This window comes from Protopterus annectens, chromosome 3.part0 (assembly GCF_019279795.1).
Source record: "Protopterus annectens isolate FY-2018-M chromosome 3.part0, PAN1.0, whole genome shotgun sequence".
NCBI lineage: Eukaryota > Metazoa > Chordata > Ceratodontiformes > Protopteridae > Protopterus > Protopterus annectens.
This window is the reverse complement of record NC_056731.1, coordinates 617,830,992-617,846,364: the sequence shown is the minus strand read 5'-3', so window position 1 is coordinate 617,846,364 and position 15,373 is coordinate 617,830,992. Positions and strand designations below refer to the sequence as shown.

Sequence of the window (15,373 nt, the reverse complement as noted above, 5' to 3'; positions counted from 1 at the left end):
TCTGAGGTAACTCTAGGTGCATCTTGGGATAGGGACTTGGCCTCAGCTATCTGAAGACCTTGAGCTTTGTAGTAGGCCGACTTGGAGCCGAGGATCGGCTCTGAACCCATCTGTAAGAATGGAACATTATGGTAAGTACATAACTTCTTTTTATCCGGCATCTACCAATCCCCATGGGTGCCAGTTAACTGAAAGTTTACTGTATTAGCTGCAAGTGGCACAGGAAAAGTCTTATTCATTAATGGTTTTCTTCCCTTGGAATTCATAACCTTTGTGGATGGGTGAGGAAACTGAAGTGGGCAGAAACCCTCACAGTCTTTTGGACAAAATGAGAGCTACCATCTTTTTCTGCTCATTCACCCACCTGTGAATAAGGGAGCTTTATTTGACAGTGAAGTGTCAGTGGCTACAGAGTCTTCATTTTCTCCCACACATTTCCCTTGTTCAGACAATAACAGTGGAGTCTAGCGTGGTGAATCTTTCCCATCAAATGTCATTGTTGGGTTACCATTCTTTAATTAAATCAATAACTGTTTCTGATTACTTGTTCCTCATTGCTAGGTGGAGGAGCACCTGTGTGCAATCCTCCATTGTACAGAGGAACTAGAACCCTCATGAAAGGGGCTGTCATAGAAACCTACTCTATGTTAGAGTGATGGTCCTTATCCATCAAGCTTTTGAAAGAGAGTTTAGACTACAGCCCCTCCTACTATGATCAAACATTAAGGCCATAATGTTATGTATGAAAAGGTGGGCTAGCATACATTCAAACCCCTGTGTAGAGAAGAGCTGTGGGTTAGAAGGGAACACAGAGCAGGGAGTCTGTCGAAGGGCTAGTTTGTTTTTTTGTTTACATGGGAAATAAACATACTCGCAAATTCCATCAACCACAGTTTTGCTCCCTGCTTGGAGCTGAACATTAGGGGATGTGAAGTTAATTTGCACTTATTTATCACCTCAGTGTGTACATGAGGGATGTGATTATGGTTTATACGGCATGAGAGGTGACTGTCTCTTTGAAGCCCTAAGCATAAAAACTAGTGGGTCAGGAAAATGAATGGAACAACTGCAAAACTCAGAGAAGCAAAAAAAGAATGGTTTAAAGTACACCACCACCTGTAAACTGGAAGAGAACAGAAGAAAATAAAAGGTTTCTGTCATTATATTGTGTCTTATTTTGTTGACTGTAATACTAATGTCTCTGCATAACTCTTGACTGCTCATATTTTTCTAAAATTTAGCTTTATGGGACTGGACTGCAGATGTAATTTTGTTTTAAAGGAAGGGCTTCTTTTCCTGGCAATGCACTTTCTCCCTGTAACATTAATGTTAGGTAGGCAGAATAATTTATGTGGCCTTTGTTTCCATATAGTAGAAGTACTTTGATTTTAAGCTTTCTTTGACTGCTTTGGCACAAGTATTGGATTATATTTTTCATTTTCTTTCATTTTTCTTTTTTTGTGCTACTGTTCAATTTTTTTATTGGTCATATTCTAAATATTACTTAAGGATGCTTTGTAATGTTAATGTTTCATTTGTTTCAGCACAGGGCTATAGCTCCAGACTATATTTTTCTGATGAGGCTTTAAAGCTGGTTATCTCTGACTGACAGCTTACATATAAAAGACTGATATTGCAATTTGTGTCTAATTTCAAAAAGTTACTGGTGCTGCAGCTAGATGATTTTTTTATCTGTATTCCTTAAATTAGTTGCTATTTTTCTTGTCCCCATCCAACATTTCCAGCGTCCGACCTATATCTTGCCTGTCCTTGGTAGATTACTCAAAAAGCCAGTATACAACAAACTCGTCTCCTTTTCTACTAATACAGTATACTTTATTCTCACCAGCAAGGCTTTATTAAACACTAAATTATCCAAACTACCCTGTTCACACTTATCAGTGCAGTACTTATTAGCAAAGGCTCTTGCTACCCCCATAGTGCCTTTTTTAGGCAAGGCTCAAAAGACAAACCCACCTCCATAGGTATCACAAGGGATAAGAAACTAAGAGTAGTGCTACTCAACGCCAGAAGTCTAAACCTCAAGATGCATGCACTCGAAACTCTCCTTAGCATGGAGAACATCGATATCTGTGCAGTAACAGAAACCTGGTTCAAGGCTCCCGAGAGCACCCCAGCACTACCAGGTTATACCTCATACCATGCTTTTCGGCCCCAAAACTTGGACCGAACCACAAAAGGAGGGGGAGTATCAATATTCGTCAAAGATACCCACACCTCCAGGTTGGTGGCATCAGAGACTATCCATGTGCAACTAACAGTGGGTAAAACTGCCTTCCAGTTTATAGCCTGCTACAGACCACCCTCCCAAACCCAGGAACTCCACTCGGCCTTCCTGAGAACACTGGAAAATGTGAAGGTCTCTCCAAACACCATTATATTGGGTGACTTCAGCTACCCAAACATAGACTGGGAGCATTACTCTAGCTCCAACACCCTAGCCCAAAGGTTCCTAGAATTTATAAACTCAAATGCTATGGAACAACTTGTTACCACTCCCACAAGAGGGGAAAACATACTGGACCTGATCATCACCAACATGGGGACTCTATGCTCCAGACTCACTGGATATTCACATCCCGACCCCATCCCCTGCCCAGAAAACCACAGTGAAAAACTTCTCTAAAGCAAATTTCACACTCCTCAAAACCGAGGTGGAATCCTTCAAAGCCCCTGGGCCTGTGGAAAATACGGCCCAGACCGCAGAATCCTTTATAAACGCATTCTATGAACACCTTCAGGAATGCATGGATCATGCAATCCCAGATAAAACCAAGACCCAATCCTCCAAAGGCAGACGTCCTGTTGGACACCAGCCATAAACAAACTATACAATAGAAGGAGAAAGCTACTACATGATAGAGCAAAATCCCAAAAAGGGAAGGCATCTCTGATCAGTATTAGCAAAAAACTACGGGCACTCATAAAATCGTCTAAGGCCAGCTTTGAGAGAAAAATTGCACAAGACACTAAGGATAATCACAAGACTTTCTTTAGTTATGTTAGGAACCTGGGTGGGAATTCCCAGATATGCTCAGAATTAGTCCAAAATGACAAAAAATACACCGAACCCAGAGACATTGCCAACATCCTAGCTGACAGGTTTAGCGCAAACTCCCCCCCCCCCTCCCCACCAAAAGGGCAAATATCTATCCCAGCAGAGTGCTGCCCCCCTGACATCTCAGATGCTCAGGTAAGAGCCGCCCTCTCCAAAGCAAAAAACACAGCATCAATGGGACCAGACAGTGTCCCGGGCTGCGTCCTACATGAACTCCAAGAAGAGCTAAACCCAAACATAAAACTACTGTTCAATCTCAGCCTTACTACAGGATATGTACCCAAAGAGTGGCATACAGCAACGGTGGTCCCTCTCCACAAAGGTGGTGCCTCAACGGACCCTGGAAACTATCGCCCCATAAGCCTGACTAGCTTGGTCTGCAAAGCTATGGAAAGGATCATCATGGACCTTATAAATAAAGATATTGGGGACCTACAGACATTGGATCCTACCCAGTTCGGCTTTGTTAAGGGCAGATCCTGCCTCTTAAACCTGGTCGATTTCTTTGAAACAGTCACCAAGGCCATTGACGAGGGGAAGGTGGTCCACACAGCCTACCTGGACCTCGCAAAAGCCTTCGATACAATACCCCACTCGGGCATTATAGATAAGCTCACCAGCTTAAATATAAACCCCTATGTCACTAGATGGGTTGCAAACTGGCTCAAGGACAGAACCCACATGGTTAGAATTGCTGGAACCATGTCAGACTCCAAACCAGTTACAAGTGGCATCCCACAAGGCTCAGTCCTGGGACCTCTCTTGTTCAGTATATATTTCTCAGATGTACAGGCCAACACGGAAGGACTGTGGCTGACCAAGTTCACAGATGACTGCAAACTGGGAGCCATAATCGACTCTCCAGCCGACACAAGCATCCTCCAAAAGGGCCTCATAGAAACAGACAACTGGTGCCAGAGCCATGGCCTCAAGCTAAACGCCAAAAAGTGTATAGTCATCCCCTTTGGCAAAAACAAAGTGCCCACAAATTACCACATAAGTGGTAATCCATTAATCTGGAAGAAGTAATTAGGGACCTGGGGACCCAAGTTGATAGCAATCTCTCATTTGACAACCACGTGGCCAAAATGGTTAGAAAAACATTTTATGTAGCCCACCTAATCATGAAGGGATTCGCATCTAGATCAGGAGAGGTCATTGTGCCTCTTTACTCATCCCTCATCAGGCCCATAATTGAGTATAATGCCCCTTTTGGGCTGTACCTTACCAGACACCTGCAGCAACTGGAAAGACCCCAAAAGTACCTCACCAAGAGGATCAAAGGGCTCAAACAGATGCCATATGCTGCCCGGTTAAAGAAACTCCAGCTCTACTCAGTGGCATACTGCCTGCTCAGAGGCGATCTGTGCCTGACATATAAAGCCATGTCCAACCCGGAATGAATGGACATGCTGCACCTCAGAAAATCCAAATCCCATCGAGCTACGCGCTCAAGAGACTTGAACCTCAGCATTGAAATAAATAGGACATGCTGGAGGGACAGATTCATAACCCAGAGGCTCCCTTCACTCTGGAATAAAATCCCAGTCCAGGTTAGGCAGAGTCCCTCACTGACTCTCTTCAAGAGGAATCTTGATGAATGGATGGGGGATCGTAGGTTTACCCCGGGTATCACTTCTGTGTCACTGTTAGACAGAGGCACAGTATACTAACCTCGAAAAAGGGTGGTGAAAGCCAAACACACTCTGGCTAGGCTTATAAATGCCCTAGGGCAGATAGCCTAGTATGAACCTATGAACTTATCAAGGGTAACAAAGGCCACCTAAGAGGTGTCCTGTTCATTTATTTATAAGTCTTCAACCCTGTTAACACATTTCTGCTACTTAATGCTATTGTATATTCAAACTTTAGATCCTTCATCTTAGTTTTTTTTTTCTCCAGGTTACCTTTCAAAGAGATCCTGGACAGTGAAGTACAAGAGCTCCTTGTCATCTCCAAAAAAAGTTACTGCCAACATCCCCTAGGGTTCTGGCTTAGCCCTTATACTTTTCAGCTTCTTTTTTAGGTAATGTCCTGTCAGCCTGAAAACCACAAATTTCATTCTTTGTGCTGATGCAATAGTGTTATGTGATGTTTCCACCAAGTGTAATATGCAATACTGCTAAAACTCCAACTTGCTTTCTAAAACCCATACCAATTATTGCTTGACGAGCAGCAAACACGATTTCTAAATGACCAAAGTAGTGATCTTTCCACGTCACAAAAGCCACATAAACTGCCATGTGTGTACAGTGTATTATCTTGTAACAGCCAACCCATAGAGTGTGTCTTATCCTTGAAATGTTGCATTTGTTGCACTTATTCCCAGCTTAAAAATGCCACCACACATCAACAGTCTGAAATCCAAAGTTAATACCACTTTTTTGGGGGTCCCTATTATTTTAGTGAACCCAATGAATTACGAATGCTGCTTAGTCGAACGTCATTACATGAAATGGCAAAATACAGAAAGCACAGGAACAGCGATTTTTTCCTAGGAAAAAAAGTCACTGGGCCGTTTTTGGGACATTGCCATTTTCTCCACTGTGGTGCGATCTCGAGTTGGTATATTTAAGTAGGGGGTGCCCCCCACTTTAGTTTGTGTTTTTTTTTTTTTTTAACAGATCAGCGATTTTTTTTTTCCCTGAGAAAAAAAAACGGTAATCTGTGTGTTCGACATTTTGGGTTTTCGGGAATTGTTGGTCAATTATATAGCACTCGCAATTCTGTGCATTCGCTTATATAATATATACCCTTTTTTGGTTGTCACAAAATATCACAGTTTCTCGCCCCTGTAGGAGCTAATGTATAGGCAAAAACATACTGCAACCACAGCTAGTATGTGCTGTACCCTTTCTTGTCCATGCCCCCATGAAAAACCTCAGAAAGCATCAAACTCTGACCAGCAAGATTCACCAGTTAATCCTGCTTTCACCTAAAAATGAACACCACTGTATCACTGTCTAGTGGCTCTGTTAGTCATTTGCCTTACCCATAAAACACTTTATTGCAGCTCCTCCCATCTCCTTAGCCATAGGTTAGCCACCAAGAGTAGTGTACCAACTGCACTCCCATACTTTGCCAGTTTTGGTTAAACCTAGTAGTCCACTCTCACCAATGCAGTACACCTTCTCTGTTTCAAAAACAAGGTTATGTTTTGCAGTCCCTACCAGCATCCGTAACTGCTTACAGTAAATTCAGGGAAAATCTAATAACTTTTCTATAGAAAAGCACTATTTGCAACTGTTACAAACAGCCTCCAACATCATAGACTAACCAAACTACCTTTATCCTGTAATATCATCTAACGTGACTTTTTGTGCAACAGAACTCGACCTAATTTAGTTTTTCTGTTCATCTAACAGCCCTCCCTTAAACTCTGTTACTATTATCTATTTACTAAATCACCTCAAAGTACAACACTGCTGTAAGTAATCTTCCACTGTTGTAGGATTTGCTTCTGGATCCCTCGTTTTATTGTGGTTACAGGTCTTCTTATCTGAATCTTAATTTTAAAGTTTGTACTGCATTAGTAGTGCTGAATCGCACATTTAAGTTTGCACCTTTCTGTGACGCTTATTTACTGTTCTATGTAACTTTTTTCATTTCTCTATAATTCCTCGGCTGTAGATGAAATGGATCCACATTAGTCCCACTACAGTTAACAAACACTAAAATAAATAGATACATACATGTTTAAGTAAGCAAGTAAATAAGTGATAGATGGTGCCATCCATCTGTTACTTCACTTGATGATCAGTCTCTTTCTTCTAGAATGCTCATACCATGTAGTAGATGTCGTAACTAATATTAGAAGGAGATAATGCAAATTTTCCCAGAAAGCCAAAATGATATGTTGATAGGATGTAGTGCCAAGTATAGACTATAAACAGAGGTAGTGATATTTAAGGCATGCTTTCTTTGAATTTGGCACTTTTTGAAGTTGGAGTAAATGGGAAAAAAGCACGTTATGATCAAAACTTGTCCTTTGAGTGTAGTTGCTCTTTAATGAGAGATCCTATTATTGTGAACTGTGCTTCCTAAACAAATGAACAGGCTAAGCAGCTTAAAAGGTTTTTAAAAGGAACTACATGAACATATAGGCAAATTTGTCTGGCAGTTAGCACAGCAGATTAAGGCTCTGAGGTGTTAATGATCTTTTTCCTATAGCCCAGGGTATGGAGTTTGATTTCTTCCACTTTTGGTTGTCTGCTGTGTGGTTGCAAGCAATTCATTAACCAGACAGTTCTCTCAGGTCGCCCTTCAAAAGAGACACTTGTGTCCAGAGGGGCTTACCCAGTTAACAAATGTGTACAATAAGTGAGTTAGTAACTAAATAAATATAAACTATTGTACTACTACCTTGTGCGGGCATAATGGATTCCTTTAGTCTCTGCCCATCCACCATATGTATATGTGTATGCATTTGTATTAAGAGTACTGGCTGTTAGAAAAGATGATTAAAGTTGTGAGCTATTAATGAGTTGCTTTCTGTAGCCCAAGGTTTGACTCCTTCAGCCTTCCTTTGTCTACTGTGTGACTTGGAGCAAGTCACTTAATCTAAAAATGCTTGGGGCAATAGAGAAACTGGGCTAGGGTCCTCAGTGGTTCCCTTAACTGCATGCTTAGTATGTACCTATAAACCTAAGTACACAAATCTTCAAAAGTTTAATTTGTGGTTTCCTCCTTTAAAAATAATTTTCTTTTTGTGATTAAGCAGTCATTTTCATAATGGTGACATTTTTTTAATTACAATTTCATAAATGTGGTGCATCTGTTATATAAGAATGCCAGCTGCAATTAGAATTTTCTGAAGTACTTATCACAAGTCTTGGCTAGAAAAGCGAGATTCCAGCAAGACTTAAAGCTTTTTCTTCTTCTTTACAGAATGTGGGGTAACAGTATTGGAGATGAAGGAGCAAAGGCATTCGCCACAGCATTAAGGAACCATCCAAGTTTAACAAACTTAAGGTAATTTTGCTGTATGGATTCTCTTAATTTCTGTAAATGATTCAGGTTCTTTAATTTAAAAGCAGAAATCAACTCAATTTGTATGTCGAGTATTTTTAAAAATTCTTAAACACACTATGTGCTACTTCTATCTTTATGACGGCATTTTCTTCAGCTCGTGAGTCATACCAAAGACTGCTTCTTTCTCTAGTTTGTATAGGCTTATCTGTGTAAGTAGCAAGTCTAAGAATGCTTTAAGATTCTGTTTGCTCACTTAATTTCGGGACTATAGGAAATCTATGCGTGTCTTTTTATACATTGACTTATTTTTTTACTTACATATGTTGATACCCACTGTTAGACTGAACCTCTTCTTTCGTGTAGGACCAGACTGTAAAGATCTGACTGTAGTCCATTTCGAATAAAAATCCTTGTTGACATAAGTGATGTTGTGACAATAGGTTTATTTCTAAACTGGATAGCAGCATTCTGAGACTCACAAAAAGCAAATCTAACCTGGCAGACTAGAAGCTCTCCTAAATACATAATCAAAATAAAAAAACATCAGTTCCTCAGCTTAGCTGGTACTTTTGGAACACCCTCCAGTCATAATTCATACTGTTTTAGTTGACAGTGATGTTATGCAGTAGTCTCTTTTTTTCATCAGCTGCATGACATTTCAGATTGTCACACTTCTGCAATGTTTCTTTTCTCATAACAATTACCTTCTACATTGCCATGTTCAGTAAATTTTCATATTTATTTATTTTACATTTGTTGACCGGGACGGTCCGACTGGACACAGGTCCATTTTCAGCGGAGGCCTGGGGAGAAAAGCTCTGCAGTAAGTAAAATTGTACACAATATGTTAAAATACCATATACAGAGAATTTTCAAACAATATGTTAAAATACAGTATACAGCAGAAGACATAACAAGACCTATATATACAGGAACAAATAGTTACACATGGTTAATAACAGAATAAGTATACAAATTCCATCAGCATTATATATTACAGTAGGTATATTAGGAAGTGAGGTATACAAGTGGAATAATTTGAGGACCTATGTAATACATGGGCATAGCCACTTATTTTTTAAGTCTGTTCTAAGTGAGTTTTTAAAGCGAGAAGAGGTAGGGGCAGAAATCAGAGCAGGAGGGAGATTATTCCAGGTTGGAGTGGGAGAACAGTGCTTTTCCTGCAGTATTGTTAGCCCTAGAGTTACAGAGGAGGGGTGCCTAAACTTCATTTCATACAGAGCAAGATCATACATATAATAATCTTATTAACATCTGTCTATACAATGTTTCTAACTTCAGTCCAGTCATGCAATGTTTGTATTCGGTTTTTGCTCACACTGCAGCTTAACTCTTATCTCAGGCTGCAGGATGACGTGTGAAATAATTTCACAGAACACAAGTATATACTTTCTGTCCTAGCTTGCTTAGAAGCATTGTATGAAATAATCCTACTTGAAATCCATTCTGACATTTGTGCTTTAACACCTCACTTATAACAGTTCTTCCTTTATTTCATACCTTAATTCATGAATTAACTTTTATCAACTCCGGAAGTAGTGTATAGGAGACCTGAGTCAGAATTGCATCACGTAGCCAAAAAAGTTCCACTGTTACTGTGAACAGGCTGGGCAGCATTTTAATTGTCTGATAACTCACTGTCATGTCAACACTAGACGTAACTCAGTGGGATGGGCAGGAGGTGTAGGGAAAAATTACCATTATCTCCTTATCCTTCTAGCTGTATCCATTGCCCAACATTGCAGGCTACATTGCTGGCAATAGATGGGCTGTACTCACTTGGCTTGCATTAATCTTTATTCTCTTTTTTCTTTGTCAGGGATTGTCTCTCTTTCTCCATTTGCTTTTTAGGGTGTCTTGACTGGAAATGCCTGCTCAGCCCAACTGTGTTACACATGGTTTGGCTTTGTTCAAACAAGTAACAAGTGAGCAAACATGCCTCCAATTAGTCTTGCCTAATAACCTAACTGGCTACTGCCCCTTTATATCTACTGGTTATTTAAAACCCAGAAAAAAATTACATTATAGGCAGACTTGTCTCCAAATCCAAATAATCATTTCTTAACACATACCTAGAAACCATGGACTGGCCACTTACCTATAGCCAAACTGACCCCAGTATACTCCTGTCAGCTGCCACAATATATGATACTTTTCTCTCATTAAGTCATAGAAGACTTTGAGGATGGACTTGCTCCTGGTTAATAAAAAACATTTAAAAACAATTAAACAAAGAGAGAATGCATAGGAAAACTGGGAAAAAAAAAACATTAAATGATCAGGTACACCATTTTTTTGTATTATTTAAAAAAATAGTTATCAACACAGCTAAAGCAGCCTGTCTTGCAAGGAAACATAAAAATGCTTTTGGAAAGGATTAAAACAATTAACTGGACACATTACAGGTAATAGTCTCTTAGTTCTTGCTGCTTTGAGATGTAACTATACAGTTAAGTATCTCCAAAAGTTAGAGACATGTGATTCTCCTTACAGTAGAGGAATTAATAAACACATTTCCAGCCCATCCCCTTTCTCATCAGGGAGGCAGTGACCAATGATGGCTCCAGGATGTTCTTCGTGTTTCACTGTTGCAGTCATTACATTTGGGTTATCCTGCTGGCAGGTTGCCCTCAGTCGGCCTGAATTACAAACTCTTGGGTCCTGCGTCGGTTGCTGTCGCCTCTTCCCTGACGTCAGGTCATCAGGGGTATAAAAGATGCAGCCGATGCCATTTTATTTAGTCTTTGTTGCTGCGCGGTGCCCGAAGCAGAAGCAGTTCGCAAGTGCCGGTCGGCCGACTCCTGAGATTTTCGTGTTCGAGTTTCAGATCCAAAGTCTTCATTAAAAGCTAAGTACCCCGTTGAGGAAACTTTTTTCTTGCTCCAGACCGATGTCAGAAAAATTTAATTGTATTTCTTGCGGGAAGCAAATACCTCATAAGGACTTTCATTCTTATTGTATTCCTTGCCTTGGCCCTGACCACGACTTTGCTAGTTGTCGGTTTTGTGCTAGATTTAACCAACACACTATTAAGCGTCGGTACGATTTTGCATTAAGCTATTTTGTGCAAAGATTTAATTATACAATGTCGTCGGATAGCCATCCGACTACCAAAGTTCACAAAAAACGAAAAGAAAAAGACAGGCAACCGAGGTCCAAAACCGAAGAGGATGCTTCTCCTAAGCAAGTCGCCGGTTCGCCGGTCCTCTGTGAGGCGCTTTCGCAGCCCCTGAGGCCCGCTACTTTAGAGTCGCAGACCGCAACCGACTCCCACGTGGAGTCGGCCAGGCCGCAGGAAACTAAAGGTATTGGAGCCTCGGAGATAATTCCCTCAGATGGGTCCGGAGCCGCTGAGCAGGCATCAGCTTCTGAGGGTGTATTCAGACCCAAACAATTATATATTAAACCGACATCAAAGACAAAGGCTAAAACACCTTTAAAGGCAAAGAAACAAGTTCACCAGCCACAAGGACAGGCCTCCATGCCCAAAAAACAGATGCTCAAAATGGCCGAAGACTTAATTACCTTGATCAGGGGTTCCCATCCCCCTCCTGATAAGAGGCCTAGGCGAGAGACAGACTATGAATCTTCAGATCAGGTTTCCATTTCTTCTGATTCCTCTTCTGATCAGGAATATTCTCTTCCCCCCTATGAGGCTTCTGATGCTGAAGAGTCAATTCCTTCAGCTTCTCCACCTGAGGACTACTCTTTTGGGGAAACCTTGCATACCATGAGGGAGCATTTCCACTGGGAGAGCCAAGATTTTTCAGAATCTAAGAAAAGGCTCAGAGACTTCCTTTTACTACCTCAACACAGGCCTCTAGCTATTCCACCTGTGTTAGACATTGTAGATGATGTGTTCTTGGAGTCTAGTCTAACCCCTGACTCTTTACCTCCAGCTCCTGTTAAGCCGGACAGATACTACAGAGTCCCTGACTCTCATAAATTCCTTTTCAAAAACCCTACTGCTGACCCAGAAACTATTTCACAGGGTCCGAAAGGGGTCAAGGCTTCTACTGCAAAAAACCCCACCCCCACTGACAGGGATTCTAGGGCACTGGATAGATGGGGAGAAAAGATTTACATATCTGCTACTTTGGCTATAAGGGCTTTAAATTGCCAGTTTCATATGCTCAAATATCAGCACTATATCATGACACCGCTTAAACAGAAAATGATGGCTAATTCTGAATGTGCAGAAAACAAAGAAATGCAAGATTTATTGCATGCAGCTGAACAAGTTGGAAAGCATACTTTGCAGTGTGGGTTTGATTCTCTGGAGGCCTCCTGCAGGACTGCTGTTACAGGTTCTGTCATTAGGAGGCATGCTTGGTTAAAGGAACAAAATCTGCTTGACCATGTTAACACAAAATTATTAGATGCTCCTTTACAGCGTGAGACCTTGTTTGGTGTTAAGGCAGAAGAGGTGTTAAAGAAAATGGAGGACAAAGCTAAATCTATGCAAACGGTCAAGGATTTATTACAGGTACAGCCACCTAGATTTAGCAGACACTGGCCTACAAAGAATTGGTTCTTTCCAGTCTCAGACAGACCTCAAAGGGGCAGATCCAGACACCCTAGAGGCAGATCACAGCCGCAAGGTTCCTACAGGTCTAAGCAGTGCAGTGCCTCTACCTCCAAAGGTGGAGAAGACAAATCACAACCATACAGGAAACAGTCCCAATGACTTCCCCCTGCCTGCACCAAGCACTTATCTTCTGGCAGCACCCTTAGGGGAAAAACTAGCACTTTTTTCTCAGAATTGACACTTTATAACCCAGGACAAATGGGTTCTAGACATAGTGTCACAAGGCTACAAGTTTCATTTCCATACCCTGCCAAGAGCAAACGGTTGGCCAGACCTGCCAAAAAATCAATGGGCAGAGGCTCAGAAACAAGTGGCTGCTCTCATGGACCTGAGGGCAATTCAACAAGTGCCACAGCAAGAGCAGGGACAAGGATTTTACTCAAGACTGTTCTTGGTACCCAGAAAGGACAAAGCATGGAGACCAGTACTGGACCTATCTATTCTAAACACTTTCCCGGATATACCAAAATTCAAGATGTTGACCTTACAGCAGCTGCTGCCCATGCTAGGCAGCAAGGCTTGGCTCGTGACTTTAGACCTAAAAGAGGCATACCTGCATGTCCCAATCAGACAATCATGCAGAAGACACCTCAGATTCAAAGCTGGCTCAAAGCATTACCAATTCTCTGCACTGCCCTTTGGCATATCTACTGCACCCAGGGTCTTCACAAAGTGCCTAGCACTAGTAATTGCTTACTGCAGACAAAGAGGAATACAAATATATCCTTAGTTGGACGACTGCCTCATACAAGCAGAGAACAAGGACATTCTACTACAGCATCTGACTTTTGTGATAAGACTTTTAACATGCCTAGGGTACACAGTCAACAAAAAGAAATAAAAACTAGTACCCTCTCAAGAGATAATATTCCTGGGTGCAAGCTTAAATACAACTGCCCAGATGGCTTATCTCACTCCAGACAAACAAATGCAACTGACTACCTATTTCAAGGAAATGGCAACAAAGGCCCAGTTATCTGCAAGAAAAATTCTGCAGGCTTTGGGCTTCATAGCATCCTGCATCTTACTAATTCCATATGCAAGACTGCATATGAGGAAAATTCAATGGTACCTAAAAAGTGTCTGGACACAACATTGCCACAGTCTGGAAACAATGATTATTCTAATACCCTGCCTGCAACAGGAATTTCAATGGTGGGCAAAGGCTTGTCACCAAAACAAGGGACTGCCATTCACACTACCCCCAGCCAGGCAGAGCCTAATGACAGATGCATCAGATTATGCCTGGGGAGCACACATGGCAGGAAGAGGCATTCAGGGCACCTGGTCCACAAACCAAAAGCATCTACATATCAATCAAAAAGAGATGCTAGCTGTTCAAAATGCCCTGACAGCCTTCAAGGACCTACTACATCCGGGACAACTACTGATAAAGACAGACATCACCATGGTCATGTGGTACATAAACAAGCAGGGGGGAACTCATTCTTACCCCCTATGCAGGCTAGCCATGACTTTATGGGACACAGCATTGACTTACCAAGTTCATCTGCAGGCACAATTCCTGCCAGGAAAAGAAAATACTCTGGCAGACGAACTAAGCAGAAACCTCATGGAGCCCCATGAGTGGCACCTGGATCCACATGTCTTCAGCATGATAACAATGGAATGGGGACGCCCGGACATAGATCTATTTGCCTCCCCTCAAAACAATCAACTAAGAAGATTCTGCACAAGGACTTATCACAGACAAGCTTGGAAAGTGGACGCCTTATCTTTCAACTGGACAAACCTGTCAATATATGCCTTTCCTCCACTGCCTCTCCTCCCCAAAGTACTCCTAAAGATCAGGCAGGAGAGACCAAAAATGATTCTGATTGTCCCAGACTGGCCGCACCAGTACTGGTACCCGATCCTAAGGAACTTGTCCAAATGCCCAGCCTGGACCTTACATCAAATACCTCATCTACTGTCCCAACAAAATAATCAGATTCTGCACAGCCAACTCAGGACTCTAAACCTGGCAGCATGGCGGATAATGTAGGCATACAAACCACACCTCTTAGTAAAGCTGTGATGAATGTCATTTTAGAAGCCAGAAGGCCTAGTACTAGAAAATCCTATGCTGGGAAATGGAAGAGATTTTGCGCTTGGAGCCAAGCTCAAGGAACTGATACAGCTGTCCCAAATATTCCTCAGATTTTGCAATATTTAACTGAGATGCTGGACAAAGGCCTATCTTTTTCATCAATTAAAATCCATGCCTCTGCCATTTCGACTCATTACAATACAGAGCCACCACTCTTTTCTCATCCTTTATTAAGGCAGTACCTCAGAGGAGCCAAAAACTTAAGGCCTCCAAGGAGAACACCAAAACCTGCATGGGACCTCAATTATGTCTTGGGAAAGCTCACCTTACCTCCTTTTGAGCCAGCTGCTACTGCGGACATAAAGTTCTTATCTTGGAAAACAGCTCTGCTCCTAGCAATAACTTCCGCAAGACGAGTTTCAGAGCTACAGGCTCTTATGGCTGTGGAACCCTTTATCATTTTCTATCCAGACAGGGTCTCTCTGAGAACAAACCTTACTTTTATACCTAAGGTGGTATCCAGTGTAGCCCTTAACCAAACAATTCATTTGCCAACTTTTTATCCAAATCCACAGAACAAGGGGTAGAAAATTCTACATTCTTTGGACGTACACAGACAACTTAGATTCTGCTTGGACAAAACTAAAGTTTTCAGAAAGACAGA

The 15,373-nt window shown here is 41.6% G+C and overlaps 1 protein-coding gene across 4 annotated transcripts in view; it reads left to right on the top strand.

Annotated features, from left to right (window-relative positions):
• NOD1 (nucleotide binding oligomerization domain containing 1) overlaps positions 1-15,373 on the top strand; it is an 849,510-nt gene that overhangs the window by 615,031 nt on the left and 219,106 nt on the right. For all 4 annotated transcript variants that reach the window (XM_044065019.1, XM_044065017.1, XM_044065018.1 and 1 more), the window contains exon 8: positions 7,967-8,050. In XM_044065019.1, coding sequence (XP_043920954.1) covers positions 7,967-8,050 — 84 coding nt within the window. The remainder of the gene's footprint in view (positions 1-7,966; positions 8,051-15,373) is intronic.